Genomic DNA, 21089 nt, shown 5'->3' with positions numbered 1-21089 from the left:
TCACTTTATGTGGTGATAACTTTAAAATGCTTTGACTTATCCAGGCCATTCTGAGATTGTTTTTTCGTCACATATTGTACTTCATGACACTGGTAAAATGGAGTAAAAAAAATTCCTTTTTATTTATAAAAAATACCAAATTTAGGCTACTTTCATGCCAGCGTTGTTTGAATCCGGCATTCAATTCCATCACCGGAATTGCCCGCCGGATCCGGAAAAACGTGTGAAAACTGATTACATTTGAATCCTTATCAGGATTTTGATCACAATGAAAAAATGCATTGGAAAAAACGGATCCGCCATTTATGGACTAACTTTTTTTTTAAATTTTTGGGGTTTAACATGCAAAAGCCGATCCGGTTTGACGGAACACATGGCGCCAGATCAGGCGTTAATGCAAGTCAATGGGAAAAAGGCTGGATCCGGCGTTCAGTCAATGTGTTCCGGATTTTTGGCCAGAGGTAAAAATACAACATGCTACGCTTTTCTGAAAAGCCTGATCAGTCAAAAAGACTGAACTGAAGACATCCTGATGCATCCTGAACGGATTGCTCTCCATTCAGAATGCATGGGGATAAAACTGATCAGTTCTTTTCCGGATTTGAGCCCCTAGGACGAAACTCAGCGCCGGAAAAGAAAAACGCTAGTGTGAAAGTAGCCTTCCCCTCAATTTTGAAAAATTAGCTAATTTCCAAGTTTCAATTTCTCTACTTCTATAATACATAGCAATACCTACAAAATTAGTTATTACTTTACATTCCCCATATGTCTACTTTATGTTTGGATCATTTTGGGAATTACATTTTATTTTTTGGGGTTGTTACAAGGCTTAGAAGTCTAGAAGCAAATCTTGAAATTTTTCAGAAATTTTCAAAAACTCACTTTTTAAGGACCAGTTCAGGTCTGAAGTCACTTTGTGAGGCTTACATAATTTACTGAAACACCCCATATGTGGTCGTAAACTGCTGTACGGGCACACGGCAGGGCACAGAAGGAAAGGAATGCCATACGGTTTTTTGAAGGCAGGTTTTTGCTGGTTTTATGGCACCATGTCCCATTTGAAGCCCCCCTGATGCACCCCTAGAGTAGAAATTTCAAAAAAGTGACCCCATTTTGGAAACTACACCCCTCAAGGTATTCAAAACAGTTTTTATAAACTTTGATAACCCTTTAGGTGTTCCACAAGTATTAATGGAAAATAGAGATAAAATTTCAAAATGTCACATTTTTGCTAATTTTCCATTTTAATATTTTTTTTTCCAGTTACAAAGCAAGGGTTAACAGCCAAACAAAACTCAATATTTATGGCTCTGATTCTGTAGTTTACGGAAACACCCCATATGTGGTCATAAACTGCTGTACGGGCACATGGCAGGGCGCAGAAGGAAAAGAATGCCATACGGTTTTTGGAAGGCAGATTTAGCTGGACTGTTTTTTTGACACCATGTCCCATTTGAAGCCCCCCTGATGCATCACTAGAGTAGAAACTCCAAAAAGTGATCACATTTTAGAAACTACAGGATAGGGTGGCAGTTTTGTTGGTACTAGTTTAGGGTACATATGATTTTTGGTTGCTCTATATTACACTTTTGTAAGACAAGGTACCAATAAATAGCTGTTTTTATTTTTTGTTATTTACAACATTCATCTGACAGGTTAGATCATGTGGTATTTTTATAGAGCAGGTTATTACGGACGTGGCGATACCTAATATGTACTTTTTATTTATTTATGTACGTTTTACACAATGATTTCATTTTTTTAAACCAATAAATCATGTTTTAGTGTCTTCATAGTCTGAGAGCCCTAGTTTTTTCAGTTTTTGGACGATTATCTTGGGTAGTTTATGACTTTTGCAGGATGAGATGACTGTTTGATTGGCACTATTTTGGGGTGCTTGTGACTTTTTGATCGCTTGCTATTACACTTTTTGTGATGTAAGGTGACCAAAAAATGGCTTTTTTTACACCGGGTGCCTGCGGTGGTGATTGGAACTACACATGATGTACCAGGACATCATGCCGTAACGGTACGTCATATGTCCCCAAGAGGTTAAGACCTAAAATATGGCCAATGACTAATCAGAGAGCAACCATCAAACGCCACAGGGGAACAATGCTTTCTTAGGGCCACCTCACCAGGTGAGATGGAGGTTGGAGGAACCCGTACTTGACAGAAATCACCATGCGGATATGCCATAAATATCTGTGATGGGATACTCCTGTGAGATAACCCTATGATAATCATGCAGATGGTAACTGAGGAACATTTATTAAGACCAGTGTTTTCTATGCTGGGCTTAAGTCCCTCTGTGCAGGCCTCTACATAAGTTTGGCACTTCCTCCAGAAGACCATGTGACAGCCTGAACTTTATGCCAGCCTCCTTGCTAGCGTAGATGTGAGCCATTTTCCACACCAAAAACTGGTGTGGAAAATTAAAAAAGAGCCAGACCTGCCGGCCTATTTCCCATCAGTTTGAGCCATTTCCATCTGAGATCTGTTTTATAAGATGGGGGAAAAAAAGTCCTGCATGCAGGATCCTGGATCCTGAACAAGATCAGTTTTCCTTTGCACCAGTTTTGATAAATCTCCCCCAATGATTATATACATAAACTGGAAAAATCCTGTAGGGAGCTATTGTACTGCTATTCTATACTGACATCTAGTGGTCCCATTGCAGTTAGCAAGGATTCTGTATAGTTCTTTGGTTTTAAATATTTAGTGTTATTTACAGTATACATTTCTGTGATAGTCATAGTAGTGTGCCTAAACGGTGACACAAACCAAGGTTTATATATATATATATATATATATATATATATATATATATATATATATATATATATATAATACGGCATACAATATTGCCATCTACACCTGACATACCGTTTTCCCCTGGCCAGAATATCTGTGTGATTTCATAGTCTGGAGCAGGAGGTGGAGGGAGGTCATTAGCAGACTGTTGTGTCCAAACTGAGGATGTCAGACCTGCAAGCATATGAATATATAATATTATATATACTATAGGACCATGGCATTGGGATAGTCGTGACCAATCTGCATAGCTTTGTTTTTGCCCCTGGTTCAGGCATTGGTAGACTCCTCTGGAGAATTTTGTAACCTTTAGTTACCAATCCATATATTCTACATATGTTCTATATTTGTCCACAAGTCTATGGACACCTTTGGGGTTGCTTTTCTTTTTTATTATTGCATTCTCATTATCTTGAGCTAAAAAATTTTTTTTCTAATTGGTCTTAATAGGTTGTCCTCTGCCTTCAGTTTCACTGGATCTGCAGACTGTGGCTTCTCCTTCTCACTGAATTCTCCATCTGTAGCTCTTACATCTAGTTTCCTGACAGCCAGGGGCAGATTGGGAACCTAAAGTGGCCCTGGAAAAAAATACCATATTGTAGGAGGGCCTAAATTGACAGGAGGCGGGGCAATAAAAGTAGGCGTGTCAGCAATACCATAGCGCAAAATACCACATACCACAGTGCCGCACAATATATTTTCTCTCCTCCTCTTCCAGTTGTCTCTGATTAAGATATGGAGAAGGGTGCTTAGGAGGTGAGATGAGGGACAGTTGAATTCAGGAGGGCATGTCGCTGGCTGGGTACATAAGTACCCGATTCTAATAGAGTTAATTACCACTGATAGCTTATTATGTACCCAGCCAGCGGCGGAGATGGGGGCTTGGTCGGCCCTCTGGGCATCGGCCCAGCGGGAAATTTCCCTGTAAGGTCTATGGCCAATCCGCCCCTGCTGACAGCTCATCAGCTTGATAAATATTTAGCTTAAAGTAGCACTCTGTTGTTTTTTTACATATATTACTAACTGACCACCAGTATTCTAGCAGTGTGATTTGTCACACCCTTAAAGGGATTCTCCGGGAATTAAAAAAATGAAAATACTTAAATATTACTTTATTATAAATATATTCCCAAATACCGTTCATTAGTTATAATGGCTCATTTTGTCTATGGAGCAATCATCAGGGGCAGGGGCGTAGCTAAAGGCTCATGGGCCCTGGTGCAAGAGTTAAGCTTACCCCCCTTCCCCTTCACTCAGCGCTGGCGCACCTAGCTTTTCTGCTGCCCGAGGCAAAAATGTAAACGCCTACCCCCCCATGCCAAATTCTCAACCTAACCACTTTCCTTCAGTCCTATTGTTAAAGGGGTTGTCCTCTTTTTACTACTGATGACCTATCCTCAGGATAGGTCATAAATATCAGATCGGTGGGGGTCAGATACCCAGCACCCCACCGATCAGCTGTTTGAAGAGAAGGCAGGGCTCATATGAGAGCTGCTTTCTCTGCTCTGTTCACCTGCTCGCCGCAGCATTTGCAGTGATGAGCAGGTAAACAGAGCAGAGAAGGCAGCGCTTGTACAAAAAAAACTGACAGCCCCAATAAAGACATACTTGGAAAACATTCCATACAGTGCTACAGAACATACAGGGTCATACAGCACCACATATGTACCTCTTACATCCAGTGACTTCTCTTCTCTGATGTAGACATTCTCTTTCCTCTTCTTTTCCTGTTAGACCAGACCACCATGGTGACTTCTTCCAGCTGCGCCTCGTCTCTGCAGAGTTTAACAAACAGACATCTTACTTTCCTACTTTTCCATAATCCTCCCACCTTCTCAACACCCCATCCTGCCATCCCCTATACGGTGTCCACTGTGCTCCCCAGTACTTTCCTGCAGAAACAGTCCCCCTGAAAATACTGGTGCCACACAGTACAAAAACACCCCTTTATATTGTGCGCTAGTAAAAAAAATATACCCCCTTCCTTTCAGATCAGAACCCCATATAAAACCCTAAATGAGACCCCCCCCATCTCAGACCAAACCCCATTTAACCTCTGTCAGACCCCATATAAGACCCCAGTTTTAGACCTCAGATCAGACCCCCATTAGACCTTCATGTAAGACCCCGACCCAATATCAGACCTCAGATAAGACCCCCTAGACCTCCAGAGCCCATATCATACCTCAGACCAGACCTTCAGACCCCCATATCAGACCTCAGACCAGACCTCCAGAGCCCCATTACACCTCAGACCAGACCTCCAGACCCCCATTAGACCTCCAGACCCCCATATCTGACCAAGAGTCAGACCTCCAGACCCCCATTAGACCACTCCAGACCCCCAGTCAGACCTCCAGACTCCCCCATTAGACCTCACCAGACCCCCAGTCAGACCTCCAGAGTCCCCATTAGACCACTCCAGACCCCCCAGTGAGACCTCCAGACCCCCCCATTAGACCTCTCCAGACCCCCAGTGAGAAGTCTCCAGACCCCCAGTGAGACCACTCCAGACCCCTCAGTCAGATCCCTTCATTAGACCTCCATATCAGACCTCAGATCAGACTGTAAAATAATAAAGTAACTTACCTCTCCTGCCGCCACTCTCCCTGTCCTAGCCTATCTTCTCTTCTAAGGGCCCGCGCTGCAGTCACCTGACCTAATCTAGCTTCAGGTCAGAGTGCACTCTGTACGTCCTAACGCTGCAGGCAGCCAGGACACAGCAGCGCCAGCCCTGAGAAGAGCGAGCAGGAGGAGGGGTAAGTACTGTACAGCACTCACAGCGCTTCTCTCCCCTCCTCCTGAATACTAGTAAGCACTTCCGTTGTGGAAGCACTCACTAGTATTCCCTTTATAAGATGCATTGCATCTTATAAAGGGAAAAGTACAGTACCACTGGCAAGCGGGGCCCTACGGGGGGCAACTGCGACCACTGAGACCCCTATAGTTACGCCAGTGATCAGGAGAAATAAAATGGCCGCCGTCCTATTAGTACACAGAAAACCTGTTCTAATCAAACAGGAGGACAAGTTACTTCAGAAGACTGAGCTAAAGAGCTGCCTTGTCCTCCTCTCTGCTCTGCGTGTCAGGAATTATGATCCTGAATACAGCTGATAAGATCTTCAGATGAATCTGTATAGGAATGGAGTTACGAGGAGACATGAAGTACAGAGAGGAGGTAGTGATGTGAATAATGAGCAGCAGGCCCCATTACCACAGCTCCACATTACCACAATCTGTCCTGTCCGTCCTCTCTGTACTTCATGTCTCCTCATGAACTCCATTCCTACAGAGATTCAGCTGAAGATCTTATCATCTATATTCAGGATCATAAACCCTGACAAGCAGAGCAGAGAGGAGGATAAAGCAGCTCTTTAGCTCAGTGTTGTGAAGTAACTTGTCCTGCTGTGTGATTAGGACAGATTTTGTATGTACTAATAGGATGGCAGCCATTTTATTTCCCTGATGATTGCTACCTATACAAAATGAGCCATTATATCTAATGAAAGGTACTTGGGAATGTATTTATAGTAAAGTAATATTTAAAGGGGTTGTCCGGTTTCAGAGCTGAACCCGGACATACCCATAATGTCACCCAGGCAGCCCCCCTGATGTTAGCATCGGAGCATTTTATGCTTTGATGCTCTCCTTTGCCCTGCGCTGGATTGCGCAGGGCAAGGGCTCTTATATTTACAATAACACACTGCTGGGCGGAGGCTTCTGCCCAGCAGTGTGTTCGGTGACGTCACCGGCTTTGATGGGCGGGCTTTAGTGATGCCCTAGACGTTTTACAGGCTAGGGCAGTGCTAAAGCCCGCCCATCAGTGCCGGTGACGTAAATGGGCTCACTGCTGGGCGGAAGCCTCCGCCAGGCAGTGTGTTATTGTAAATAAAAGAGCCCTTGCCCTGCACGACACAGCGCAGGGCAAAGGAGAGCATCGGAGCATGAAATGCTCCAATGCTAACATCAGGGGGCTGCCTGGGTGAAATTATGGGTATGTCCGGGTTCAACCCGGACAACCCCTTTAAATATTGTCATTTTTTGTATTCGCGGAGAACCCATTTAACATCCATACATTTGAGCTTTTTCATTATGGGAACCTTCTGACCCACACTGCCTGTTCATACTATGTGTGCTGACTCTCCAGTGTAGTTCTATGGGATTTAGCTTAACACTGGTCTTCCTGCCTCCTGCATGTAAGAGATGTCAGGGCAGACAAGCTAAGGCCCCATTCACACGACCGTATTTTTGCTCTGCATCCAATGTGGATTAGATGTGGACCCATTAATTTCAATTGGGCCGCAAACAATGTGGATAGCACATCCTAGTCTTGTCCATTTGTGGAAAAGAATAGGTATTATTACAATGGATCTGCAAAAAACAAGCAAAAAAAAAAAAAAAAAAGCCTAACAGGACACCAAACTAACACATGCCATTACTGGTGTACTTTATGTGGCAGAGGGGCCTTTGGAACCTCTCAGGTACCAGGGTCCAGGTGCAACTGCTAATACTGCACCTCCCATAGCTACCCCTCTGGGTTCCTCCTTACAGTCAACCATGAATGAATAATAGCATAGCTCTCTGGAACTTACTGCAGTGCCTGCTTCTGATGTGTGTGGTACTGCAGTTCACCCCCATAACACCAGATACAGCCACACGGAGGTGCTGTGTTAGGTACTACCATGGTGTTCCAGCAAGTGTCATGGTCTCTCCATTCTGCTGGTGAATGAACGGACTTGCACCAATTACATATTTATGGCCTGCCCTACATATGGACCAGCAATGTTCCAGAAAAACTTCTTTAAACTCATCTTACACTCCATATTCCAAATGACAGAAGCCCCATATTTAAAATGTACATAATATTCTCAATTTGTGCAAAAAACATTTGTGTTATAAATAGGGGTTGGATCAAAGGTAAAATAATATACTGTTTCCTATTGGCCATAGTAAATGCTCTTCATTGTCAAAGGCTAGTGGTGGTTGGAAACATTTACTACTGATTTCTGTGGATTTACAAATGGGCATTTGGACATCTAAAAAGGGTGAAATTATTGCAATCAGTACTAGCCAGATAAAATGAATGAAGCCTCAGAAAACCTCACTGTGCCATCTAGTGGTAAAACTGATAACTGCATTCATCTCTGCAGGTTATTTACTAAGGGCTGTATTACACCAACAGATTATCTGACCAATCATTGGTCCAATGCAGTGGCGTACCGCCCATAGAGGCAGACCACGCCACTGCTATGGGGCCCGCGGCACTGGGGGGCCCGTAGCGCAGATAAGGCCCCGCCCACTGATGACCTGCAGCCGGCTATGCGGCTGCTTTTCTCCCCAGGGCCCCCCCCCATGTTTAGCTGAATCGCCTCCCAGAGGCGCGGCTAAGTCCTAGACACCCGCCCCCCTCCTCAGCGCTGCGCTCTGAAACACCCGATCCTCCTCTCGTCGGCGTCCCAAATCCCGCGCAGGCGCAGTGCCGGCGATTGCCTGCGCCTGCGCTCTGATAATACGGCTGAGGGCGACAGCTTCAACATCGTCACTGGGCATGCGCCGAGCCCAGTGACGATGTTGAAGCTGTTGCCCTCAGCCGTATTATCAGAGCGCAGGCAATCGCCGGCACTGCGCCTGCGCGGGATTTGGGACGCCGACGAGAGGAGGATCGGGTGTTTGCAGAGCGCGGCGCTGAGGAGGGGGGCGGGTGTTGAGGACTTAGCCGCGCCTCTGGGAGGCGATTCAGCTAAATGATGGAGGCGTTAGTAGTTTTCATATTTAGGCGGGCACGGCACTAATCAGAGGGGCACCGTGGAGAAAGAAAAACGCCCCTCTGGGCTCCAGTCCGGCTTACAGCAAGAATCGATTTTTAGAAGAAAGGACAAGACTGACATGGAAAAGAAGAACACAGATGGAAAAAAGGTACTTTATTAAACATGGATCCATGAGTACCTTTTTTCCATCTGTCTTGTTCTTTGGATTGTGAGTCTTGTCATTTCTTCAAAAAATCGATTCTTATGATATGTAAATGACGCTGTAAGGAGCCCAGAGGGGCGTTATTCTTTCTCCACGGTGCCCAGGAACGCCCCTCTGAAGTGCCGTGCCCGGCTAAATTTGAAAACTAATAACGCCTCCAAGTTCATCTAAATCGCCTCCCAAATCCGATCCTCCTCTCGCTGGCATCCCAAATCCCGCGCAGGCGCAGTGCCGGCGATTGCCTGCGCTATGATAAGATGACTGACGGCACTGCGCCTGCGCGGGATTTGGGATGCCGGCGAGAGGAGGATCGGGGTGTTTGCCGCAGAGCGCGGCACTGAGGAGGGGGGTGTTGAGCACTTAGCCGCGCCTCTGGGAGGCGATTTAGATGAACTTGGAGGCGTTATTAGTTTTCAAACTTAGCCGGGCACGGCACTTCAGAGGGGCGTTCCTGGGCACCGTGGAGAAAGAATAACGCCCCTCTGGGCTCCTTACAGCTTCATTTACATATCATAAGAATCGATTTTTTGAAGACATGACAAGACTCGCAATCAAAAGAACAAGACAGATGGAAAACAGGTACTCTGTTAAACATGGATTCATGAAAAAAAAATTGGGGGTAAATTGCTAGTGACAGATTCCCTTTAAGGCTACTTTCACACTTGCGTTCAGAGCGGATCCGTCTGGTGTCTGCACAGACGGATCCGCACCTATAATGCAAACGCTTAGATCCGTTCAGAACGGATCCGTTTGCATTAACATGAACAAAAAAAAAAAAAACATTTTTTTTTTTTGTTCATGATAGTGCAAACGGATCCGTTTTGACTTTACATTGAAAGTCAATGGGGGACGGATCCGTTTGAAAATTGAGCCATACTGTGTCAACTTCAAACGGATCCGTCCCCATTGACTTACATTGTAAGTCTGGACGGATCCGTTTGCCTCCGCACGGCCAGGCGGACACCCGAACGCTGCAAGCAGCGTTCAAGTGTCCGCCTGCTGAGCGGAGGACAGACGGAGCCATACTGATGCATTCTGAGCGGATCCGCATCCACTCAGAATGCATTAGGGCTGGACGGATCCGTTCGGTGCCGCTTGTGAGAGCCTTCAAACGGAACTCACAAGCGGAGATCCGAACGCAAGTGTGAAAGTAGCCTAACATGGCACCCCAAATAAGGAGACCTGCAGGCTGCAGCAGATATCCCATGTGACAGGTCACCCCCAGGAAACCCCTAACAGTTTCTGTAGGTCATGTATAAATTTATTTAATGGGGGTGTGGCATGGGAGGAGCAAAGTCAGGAAGTGGGAGGGGCCATGGTGGGTAGTGGGCGGGGTTAAGGGGCCCAATTCAGATTTTTGCTATGGGGCCCAGTGATTCCTATGTACGCCTCTGGTCCAATGGCTGTTTATACACACAGATCTTGTGTTATACACACACCAACTATTGGTCTGATTGGACAGAAATTGGTCAGATAATCTGTTGGTGTATTACAGCCCTAACACATTTTTTATTTTTTTTTATCAGGGTTGGTGGAACCTGTTACCAGGATTTTTCTAAGGCCTCGTTCACATCTCTTTCTAGGAGATGCGGCTGCTTGATCTGGCACAAATACCGGCGGTTGGCGGGGCAAAAAACTGTTGCATGCAGTGTTTTTTTGACTAGCCGAAACCTGGTATTTATACTAAAAAGTTGCTGAATCACTACTGGACCTCATTACAGTTAGAGCCAGGACGAGGGGTAGGTAAGTAGAGTGGCACAAAAGGTCAAGCGCCCATGTACACCGGATTTCGCATGATCATGTCAGTGTGGCCTGCATCCATCTCAAATGGCGGCAGAGGAATGGGAGTGAGGTATGTGTTTTTTTTTTTTTTTTTATATATACTGCCACTACAGGGGGAGGGGGGTGCATCATATACTGGCACTACAGGGGGGAAGGGGGTGCATTATAAACTGGCACTGCAGGGGGGTCATTGTATACTGGCACTACAGGGGGTAAGGGGTGCATTATATACTGGCACTACAGGGGGAGGGAGTGCATTATATATTTGCACTAGGCTGGGGGGGAGCATTATATACTGGCACTAGGATGGGGAGGGGGAGTATTATATAATGCCACTAGGGTGGGTGAGCATTATAAACTGGCACTAGAGTGGCACTTTGATGGAGGGGGGAGAGTATTTTATACTGGCACTAGGGTGGGGGGATGCATTTTTTACTGGCACTAGGATAGGGGGAAAGCATTATATACTGCTACCAGGGTAGGGGGAAGAGTATTATATACTGCAACTAGTGTTGGGGAGAATTATATACTGGCACTATGGTGGGGGGAGCATTATATACTGCCACCAGAGTCGAGGGGGGGGGGGGGGGGCATTATATACTGACACTAGGGTCGGGGAGAACATTTTATACTGGCACCTGGGGTTGGGGGGGGGGGATGCATTTTATACTGCCACTAGAGTGGGAAGAGGAGCATTATATACTGGCAGTAGGGTGGGGAGAGCATTATATACTGGCACTAGTGTAGGAGGAGGAGCATTATATACTGCCACTAGGGTGGGGGGAAGAGTATTATATACTGCTACTATGGTGGGGGGAGCATTATATACTGGCTCTAAAGTGGGGAAAAGAGCATTATATACTGGCGCTAGAGTGTGGGGGAGGCATTATATACTGGCACCAGGGTGGTAATCATTAAATACTGAAACTAGGCTGGGGGGGGGGGGGCATTTTACTTGCAAAATCTGTAACAGTCCCCTATCTACCATGTGTCATATAGTAATACTGGTCTTGTGGCAGATGGCGCTGCAGACCCCTGACCAAAGGCGTGCTCATGATGGTCTGGACCAAATGGAGAAGAAAAGGAAAGTGAACAAATTAAATCCATGGGGACTTCAACTGTAAGTCACTGGATCTGCCCTTCACTGCTTCTTGTGTGCTTTCATCTTTTTATTAGTAGCAATGTTGCTTACATTTTTATTTTATTTTTTGGGGGGGGGGGGAGCAATTTGCCTGCTCCACCTAGGGCGACGAAATACATTGTCCCGGCCCTGATTACAGTCAATGGGGATCCAGCAGTCTGCTCTGTGCTGGAACAACCTTGGTGGTTTTGTCAACCCAGGATATGTCATAAATGTCCCACCTCTCAGACCCCCACCTATTGGGAGAACGAAAGACCCCCGATTCCCTTTTGCTGCGTTGAGTAAGAGATTAAATGAAGACATGACCATGCATGTCTCCAGTGTGGCGCTCTCCATACAAGTGGTTCTTCATTCCATTCTACATTACTGGAACTCTCAGACTTGAATGGAGAGAGCTGTGAACATGAGTGGTCACCTCTCCATTTGGTCTTTGCTTAGATACAGCAGCTTCCTTATCTGGCAATACAGGTGTCAGAAGACCTCCTTAGGCCTCTTTCACACGGGAGTTATGTTTTTGGCCTGGATAAGATGCGGGTGTGTCGCGGGAAAATGCACGATTTTTCCGCGCAAGTGCAAAACATTGTAATGCGTTTTGCACTCGCGTGAGAAAAATCGGCATGTTTGGTAACCAAACCCGAACTTCTTCACAGAAGTTCGGGTTTGGGATCGGGGTTGTGTAGATTGTATTATTTTCTCTTATAACATGGTTATAAGGGAAAATAATAGCATTCTTAATACTTAATGCATAGTACAATAGGGCTGGAGGGGTTAAAAAAAATAAAGAATAATTTAACTCACCTTAATCCACTTGTTCACGCAGCCCGGCTTCTCTTCTGTCTTCTTCTTTGAGGAATAGGACCTTTGATGATGTCACTGCGCTCATTACATGGTCCATCACATGATATTTTACCATGGTGATGGATCATGTGACGGACCATGTGATGAGCGTAGTGACGTCACCACAGGTCCTGTTCCTTCACACAGCAAAGATGAAGACAGAAGAGAAGCCGGGCTGTGCGAGCAAGTGGATTAAGGCGAGTTAAATATATATATATATTTTTTTTTTAACCCCTCCAGCGCTATTGTACTATGCATTCTGTATTAAGAATGCTATTATTTTCCCTTATAACCATGTTAATGTAAATAGGCTGAGTGTACAGTATACTGTAAAATATGTAAGAAGAGCTTCAGTGTTCCTCTTTTGGATTCTGCTTATCTGTATTATTCAGTGATGCTTCCCATTTTTATAGGGCATGAATGGGATATAAAGTTCCAAAAATACCTTCTATAACAGGAGCAGGGAGCCACAGTGAACCATTTACTTCAGGCTCTGGAGGAGGAGGAGGAGGAGGAGGAGGAGGAGGGAGGTCACTGCTTTGTAGAAAACATGGGTCAGGAAAGATGGAGCCTGAACAATGAAGGAAATAAAAAGCAAAAAACTATTGATGGGAATAAATAGTAACTCTGATATCTGTCACTGAAATTAATGCAGCAATAAGCAAAGGGTTTATAAAGATTTGATGTTGCTCCTGGGTTGTGAAAAATATATTGGAATATTGAGGCTGTCTGAATTATTAAAAAATGCCGCACAATGCAGATTTTTTTTTAAAAAGAATGTATACTCACCCATTTCATCCCCGGGCACTTTTTCAGTGTTGCCTCTACAGTGATTACTTGGTCCTGTGTAGTACCCCAGAGGAGGCACTACCATTCCTACACCTAGCTACTGTCTCTAATGGCTAGCAAAGAATGTCACATGTGTATTTAATGCCAGATCCTGTGATACTGTATCTGGCAGAGAGTACCTTTAGATAGAATGGAACTTACCATTCCATTCTCCCCTTTTTGGGCAGAAGTGGGCTAGTCCTGTTTCCTACCAAGGGGAAGGGGGGTTGGAGAAATCTGTAGCAGATTCCAGTGTGGAGAAGTTGAGAAGGGGAGTTGAGAGTTGGAGCAAGAAAGTGAAGTAGCATGATGTGTTGAGGGTGTGTTTCCCTTGACTGCTGCAGGAGGTTTTAGAAAGTAGCTCAGAGAGCAGCACTCCTAAAATATAAAAGGACTTAGTACCTCTAAGAGGCAAAACAGAGCCGAAGACCACTAAGCAAAACAGGTCACAGGTCACAGGTCACCTCACTCTTGTAAGAGACAGCGAGAGATTACAACAGCAGCAGAGAGATAAAGCAAAGTATTCAAGTTTACCTGCCAGTTTACTGGAGCCAAGAGAAAGATCAAATATTGTTTGGATGACACAAGTTTATTGCAAGTTCATTCAAGTAAAAAATGTTAAACTTCACCAATTCTGGACTCTACTTACTCCACCTACTACAACTCCTTTGTTGCTATGACCCGGTCGGTCCTGTGGCACGGCACGCCGCACCTATACTCCATGTGACTGCTGCAGCTAGTGACTGGCCTCTTGTGATGTATAATACTCAGGTCAGTGATTGGCTGCAATGAGCATGTACAAAACACGTTTTTCCAGCTCACCATATCTTTCCCATGCGCGGAACAGACCGGACCAGTCTTCCCTTGAAACACGAAGAAGAAAAATGTTCCAGCATTTAGGGTAAAAACCTTACCTAACTCGTAGTTACGAGTAAGGACTAACAAGTCCGAAACATGTCAACCTAGCAGTGGAGGGAGATGTTGTCCACAAATGTGAATTGTGACCATTACAAATAAAGAGAATGGCAAGGTTTTTACCCTAAATGCTGGAACATTTTTCTTCTTCGTATTGGCTGCAATAGTTTCTGGTGTGTATGGGAACATACCGTATTTTCTGCCCTATAAGACGCCCCGGCCCATAAGACACACCTAGGTTTTTGAGGAGGAAAATAAGAAAAAAAATATTTTGAACCAAAAGGTGTGCTTTTGGTGGGCTTTGAACTAATGGTAGCCTGTAAATTACACTGTTATGGGGGGCGTCTGTCGATGGCACTGTTATGGGGGGCGTCTGTCGATGGCACTGTTATGGGGGCGTCTGTCGATGGCACTGTTATGGGGGGCGTCTGTCGATGGCACTGTTATGGGGGGCGTCTGTCGATGGCACTGTTATGGGGGGCGTCTGTCGATGGCACTGTTATGGGGGGCGTCTGTCGATGGCACTGTTATGGGGGGCGTCTGTCGATGGCACTGTTATGGGGGGCGTCTGTCGATGGCACTGTTATGGGGGGCGTCTGTCGATGGCACTGTTATGGGGGGCGTCTGTCGATGGCACTGTTATGGGGGGCGTCTGTCGATGGCACTGTTATGGGGGGCGTCTGTCGATGGCACTGTTATGGGGGGCGTCTGTCGATGGCACTGTTATGGGGGCGTCTGTCGATGGCACTGTTATGGGGGGCGTCTGTCGATGGCACTGTTATGGGGGGCGTCTGTCGATGGCACTGTTATGGGGGGCGTCTGTCGATGGCACTGTTATGGGGGGCGTCTGTCGATGGCACTGTTATGGGGGGCGTCTGTCGATGGCACTGTTATGGGGGGCGTCTGTCGATGGCACTGTTATGGGGGGCGTCTGTCGATGGCACTGTTATGGGGGGCGTCTGTCGATGGCACTGTTATGGGGGGCGTCTGTCGATGGCACTGTTATGGGGGGCGTCTGTCGATGGCACTGTTATGGGGGGCGTCTGTCGATGGCACTGTTATGGGGGGCGTCTGTCGATGGCACTGTTATGGGGGGCGTCTGTCGATGGCACTGTTATGGGGGGCGTCTGTCGATGGCACTGTTATGGGGGGCGTCTGTCGATGGCACTGTTATGGGGGCGTCTGTCGATGGCACTGTTATGGGGGGCGTCTGTCGATGGCACTGTTATGGGGGGCGTCTGTCGATGGCACTGTTATGGGGGGCGTCTGTCGATGGCACTGTTATGGGGGGCGTCTGTCGATGGCACTGTTATGGGGGGCGTCTGTCGATGGCACTGTTATGGGGGGCGTCTGTCGATGGCACTGTTATGGGGGGCGTCTGTCGATGGCACTGTTATGGGGGGCGTCTGTGGATGGCACTGCTATGGGGGGCGTCTGTGGATGGCACTGCTATGGGGGCGTCTGTGGATGGCATGACACTGCTATGGGGGGGGGGGATCTGTGGATGACAGATAAATAGCATCTTATGCTATTTGACATCCACAGATCCCCCCCATAACAGTGTCAGCCACTGTGAATGACCCCCAATACAGGGGGTGGGGGCTGGCATCTACACTAGTTTTTAAATGGCAGCGGGGGCCCAGTGCAGTCATTGCATTCCATTGCACCGGGCCCCACTCACTGTATTAATGGTATCTACTGTAACTGCAGGCAGGCAATGGTAAACTATAGATATGTTTGATCCAGCACTGAGCAGCCTGTACTTACGATCATAGCAGGCTGGAGGCAGGAGGCTGGGCGGGCGGGCACTGGCACCGTAACTTCCTACGTCACGTGCCTGCGCCACCCGCTTCATTCATAAAGTGTGCGGAGCAGGCACGTGATGTAGGAAGTTACGCTGCCAGTGTCCGCCCGCCCGCCCGCCCGCCCAGCCTCCTGCCTCCAGACTGCTATGATCGTAAGTACAGGCTGCTCAGTGCTGGATCGAACATATCTCTAGTTTACCATTGCCTGCCTGCAGTTACAGTAGATACCATTAGTACAGTGAGCAGGGCCCGGTGCAATAGAATACAGTGACTGCACCGGGCCCCGCTGCCATTACAAAACTAAAGACCGGCCCCCAGCCTCTCTTCCCTCCTCGCTGATGCACACGCCGGCCGCACTGTGCAGCTTGCGGTTGGCGGTGTATCAGTGTAAAAATGGCAGCCATCGCCCCATAAGACTCACTGCCATTTTCCTCCCACTTTGGGGGGGGGGAAAAAGTGTGTCTTATAGGGCGAAAAATGCGGTAATTGCTGCAGTGAAGAAGATGACATCATGGCTGCAGTAGAGGGGAGGATTAGAGCAGCATCTTTGGAAGTCACAGAGGATGAAATACTGTAGATAAGTTTCTTCTATTTTAATATGATTGCTGACTTGGGGAACACTTTATAATAATTGGGACAACACCTTTAAAAAAAGACTGTTTCTGAACTATAAATACATGACTGAAATATAAATGGAAACCCAGCACTGTCAGTCAAGACGCTGAGAGAGAGGGAAAGAAATCTGCTTTACACCAGTTTTCCCAACTGCGAGTTCAGGCAGGGATGCTCATCCACAATAGGGATGCATCAATTCGTCCAGAATGCTCTCATCTGAAACTGGCCTAATGCCGATTTCACATAGGATTTGTAATGTGAAATATTGATTAGAAAGGGCAAACTAATCACACGTCTTCACTCACCTGTCTCTAGTGATTGTTGTGTCTGAAGGTTAGAAAGAGGCGGGGGCAAAGGTAAGTCATCGTTCATTGTAGTAGAATAAAGGAAACTGGGAGAGGTCGTGTCTGGACTTCTGCAGCAATACAGGAAAGATATAGTTATGTCACCTAATGGTTGTATAGAGTTATATAGGAAGATGTTATATGGAGTAATAGGAGGAGATATAGGGAGAGGTTATATGGAGTAATAGGAGATATAGGGAGAAGTTATATGGAGTAAAAGGAGGAATAATAGGGATAGGTTATATGGAATAGTAGAAGATACAGGGAGAGGTTATATGGAGTAAAAATAGGAATAGGTTATATGGAATAATAGGAGGAGATATAGGGAGAGGTTATATGGAGTAATAGGAGGAGATATAGGGAGAGGTTATATGGAGTAATAGGAGGAGATATAGGGAGAGGTTATATGGAATAATAGGAGGAGATATAGGGAGAGGTTATATGGAGTAATAGGAGGAGATATAGGGAGAGGTTATATGGAGTAATAGGAGGAGATATAGGGAGAGGTTATATGGAGTAAAAATAGGAATAGGTTATATGGAATAATAGGAGGAGATATAGGGAGAGGTTATATGGAGTAATAGGAGGAGATATAGGGAGAGGTTATATGGAGTAAAAGAAGGCGATATAGGGAGAGGTTATATGGAGTAAAATGAGGAGATATAGGGAGAAGTTATATGGAGTAAATAGAGGAATAATAGGGATAGGTTATATGGAATAATAGTAGAAGATATAGGGAGAGGTTATATGGAGTTATGGGAGAGGATATAGGGAGAGGGTATATGGAGTAATAGGAGGAGATATAGGGAGAGGTTATATGGAGTTATAGAAGGAGATCTAGGGAGAGGGTATATGGAATAATAAGAGGAGAAATAGAGAGTGATTGTATGGAGTAATAGGAGAAGATATAGCGAGTAGTGATGAGCGAGCACCAAAGTATTCAGGTGTTCAGCCCAAACACATTGCTATATTCATGTGCTTGGCCAAGCACCCGAGTATAATGGAAATCAATGGGAAACAACCAGACACCCCCTGCTCAGAAAAGAAGAGGGTGTCTGGTTCATAAAAAAAGGTTAGAAATTGATGGAAACCCCATCAAAATGGTTTAGAAATAGCATTAAGAGGATAGCTGGATGCATCTTAGACTTCTATTATGTACAACATAAAATAGACAACCACACAAAGGCTATATGCCAAAAGCCATTCATCTATCCATGAAACAGATAACAGCCAGCATACCTTACAATGGCAGCCTTGTGCACTATGAGATATTCCAAACCAGCTCTCATCTGACTGAGAACCAGTAAACCTCAGTTATTTTCATCTGTTGGATGGCTTAGGTGGACCTGCACACCTAGATCAATATCATTAAGGCTACAAAAAGTTTTCCCGATTGTGCTAACATAATATTCAATAACCTTTCTATACAGTTTTGTCATGTAAAAACTCATTTGCATAAACATGGGCATATAGGAAAGACATGCAAATGAGCAGAATCTGACTTGTTTTTCAGCTGTCATAAGACTATAAAAACCAATAGATGGCGCTATTGAGTTATGAATAGCGCCCTCTATTGGTTTTACAGTCTTATGACGAGACAAATATTCTTGTCAGAAGACTATGAAACCAATAGAGGGTGCTGTTCATAACTCAATAGTGCCCTCTATTGGTTTCATAGTCTTCTGACAAGAATATTAGACTGAGTCTTATGACAAGCTTATTAGTGTAGCCAGTGGCGTAGGGATCGCCATAGCAGCCATAGCAATGGCTATGGGGCCCTACACCACTGGGGGCCCGGGCCGCTGGCTGAGGATTTTTTCTTTTACATCATGTGGCAGTGCGATAGGGGGCGGCCTCTCCCCCCAACCAACCCTCTCCCCATCATTGGTGGCAGTGTAAGGTCCGATCGGAGTCCCAGCAGTGTTATGCTGGGGCTCCGAGCGGTTACCATGGCAGCCAGGGCGCTACTGAAGTCCTGTCTGCCATGGCCAGTTACTCTGCAGCAGCATACTTACATGCCCTGTGGCTGCCCAGCGCTCATCCTTCTTGTAACTCGTCACAGGTCTGTGCGGCGCATTGCTTAAGCATAAGCAATACGCCGGACAGACCTGTAAGTTACAAGAAGAAGGAGGTTTGGGCGGCCCAGCGCATGCAAGTATGCTGCTGCAGAGTAACTAGCCATGGCAGACAGGACTTCAGTAGCGTCCTGGCTGCCATGGTAACCGATAGGAGCCCCAGCATTACACTGCTGGGACTCCGATCGGAACTGCCGCTGCCACCAATGATGGGGGGGGGGGAGGGGACCCACTGCCCAGCTACCAATGATTTTAATACTGGGGAGGAGGGCTCACTGCCCACCAATGATTTTAATACTTGGGAGGGGAAGGGAGGGCGTACTGCCCACCAATGATTTTAATACTGCGGGGGAGGGCTCACTGCCCACCAATGATTTTAATACTGGGGGGAGGGCTCACTGACCACCAATGATTTTAATACCGGGGAGGGGGGAGAATGCACTGCCTACCAATGATTTTAATACTTCGGAGGGGAAGGAGGAGGGCTCACTGCCCACCAATGATTTTAATACTGGGGAGGGGGGGCGAGGATGCACTGCCCACCAATGATTTTAATACCGGGGAAGGGAGGGGGGAATGCACTGCCCACCAATGATTTTAATACCGGGGAGGGGAAGGGGGAGGGCTTACTGCCCACCAATGATTTTAATACTGGGGAGGGTGTACTGGGGGCTGATGGAGAGCCACTGGGGGCTGATGAAGCGGGCACTGGGGGCTTATGGAGATTCACTAACTGGGGGGCTGATGGAGAGGCACTGGGGGGCCGCTGGTGAGAGGCATTGGGAGCTGATGCACCCCTGAGGCCAAGCCAGCCAGCACCCCTGAGGCCAAGCCAGCCAGCACCCCTGAGTCTTCAGAACAGTAAGTAAATTATATATAAGGGGAGCTTATAATATGAAAGAGACAAATTATGTCTGAATAGACATATAGTGCAAATTCTAGTTTTTGTTTAAATTTTATGTTGCACTGAATTTTCTGCGAAATATATATACACGTGTATCAGCACTAGATATATACCCCTTACTCTCCCTAATACCCAAACTACACAAGATACATATCCCTACCTTCTGTCTAATATACATACATACCCCACGATATGTTTTTCACCTTCTTGTGTTACAGACCCCTGTACAATTTAACAATCTTCTTTAATACAGACATTCAGATTCATACATTTCCTACACTGGCACTGGCGTTGCCAGTGACCAACTGTCTGTGCTCAGTCCTACGCGCAACCGTTGCAAGTGCATGAGGAGCTGTGGATGTGGCGGCGAGCTCCGAGAGGTATGTGGGGGTGGGAGATCCGGGAGGGGGGGCCCCATACATTTTTTTTGCTAAGGGGCCCAGTCATTTCTAGCTACACCCCTGAGTGTAGCCTTTTGCATGGAAAATTTGTGATTAGCATTTTCACAATTAGAATATTCGCGATCTACACTAGGATGATATCCGACACTGGGAAAGCTGGGTAATAACTCGGTGTAGATCGCGAGTTATTACCCAGCTTTCCCAGTGTCAGATTTTATCACTGAGTTATTACTCAGCTTTCCCAGTGTCAGATATCATCCTAGTGTAGATCGCAAATATTCTAATTGCGAATTTTCCATGCAAAAGGCTACACTAATAAGCTTGTCATAAGACTCAGTCTAATATTCTTGTCAGAAGACTATGAAACCAATAGAGGGCGCTATTGAGTTATGAACAGCGCCCTCTATTGGTTTCAGAATCTTCTGGCAAGAATATTTGTCTCGTCATAAGACTGTGAAACCAATAGAGGGCGCTATTCATAACTCAATAGCGCCATCTGTTGGTTTTCATAGTCTTATGACAGCTGAAAAACAAGGCAGATTCTGCCATTGTAAGGAATGCTGGCTGTAATCTGTCTCATAGATAGATGGGTGGCTTGTACATACTTGGCTTTGGCATATAGCCTTTGTGTGGTTGTCTATTGTATGTCATACATAAT

General features: G+C 46.1%; 1 protein-coding gene across 4 annotated transcripts in view; it reads right to left on the bottom strand.

The window, feature by feature from the left end:
* The window catches only part of LOC122942323 (ABI gene family member 3-like), a 42037-nt gene that overhangs the window by 353 nt on the left and 20595 nt on the right, over window positions 1–21089 (bottom strand). For 2 of the 4 annotated variants that reach the window (XM_044299879.1, XM_044299877.1), the window contains 3 exons: window positions 17013–17122; window positions 12990–13115; window positions 2887–2988 (listed from right to left, as the gene is read on the bottom strand). In XM_044299879.1, the coding sequence (XP_044155814.1) occupies window positions 2887–2988; window positions 12990–13115; window positions 17013–17122 (338 nt within the window). The remainder of the gene's footprint in view (window positions 1–2886; window positions 2989–12989; window positions 13116–17012; window positions 17123–21089) is intronic. The other 2 variants (XM_044299880.1, XM_044299881.1) reach the window with 2 other exon arrangements.

The sequence above is a fragment of the Bufo gargarizans genome, chromosome 6, assembly GCF_014858855.1.
Source record: "Bufo gargarizans isolate SCDJY-AF-19 chromosome 6, ASM1485885v1, whole genome shotgun sequence".
In the NCBI taxonomy this organism is placed as follows: Eukaryota; Metazoa; Chordata; class Amphibia; order Anura; family Bufonidae; genus Bufo; species Bufo gargarizans.
The sequence above is the reverse complement of the archived record's forward strand: the minus strand, read 5'-3'. Positions and strand labels throughout refer to the sequence as shown.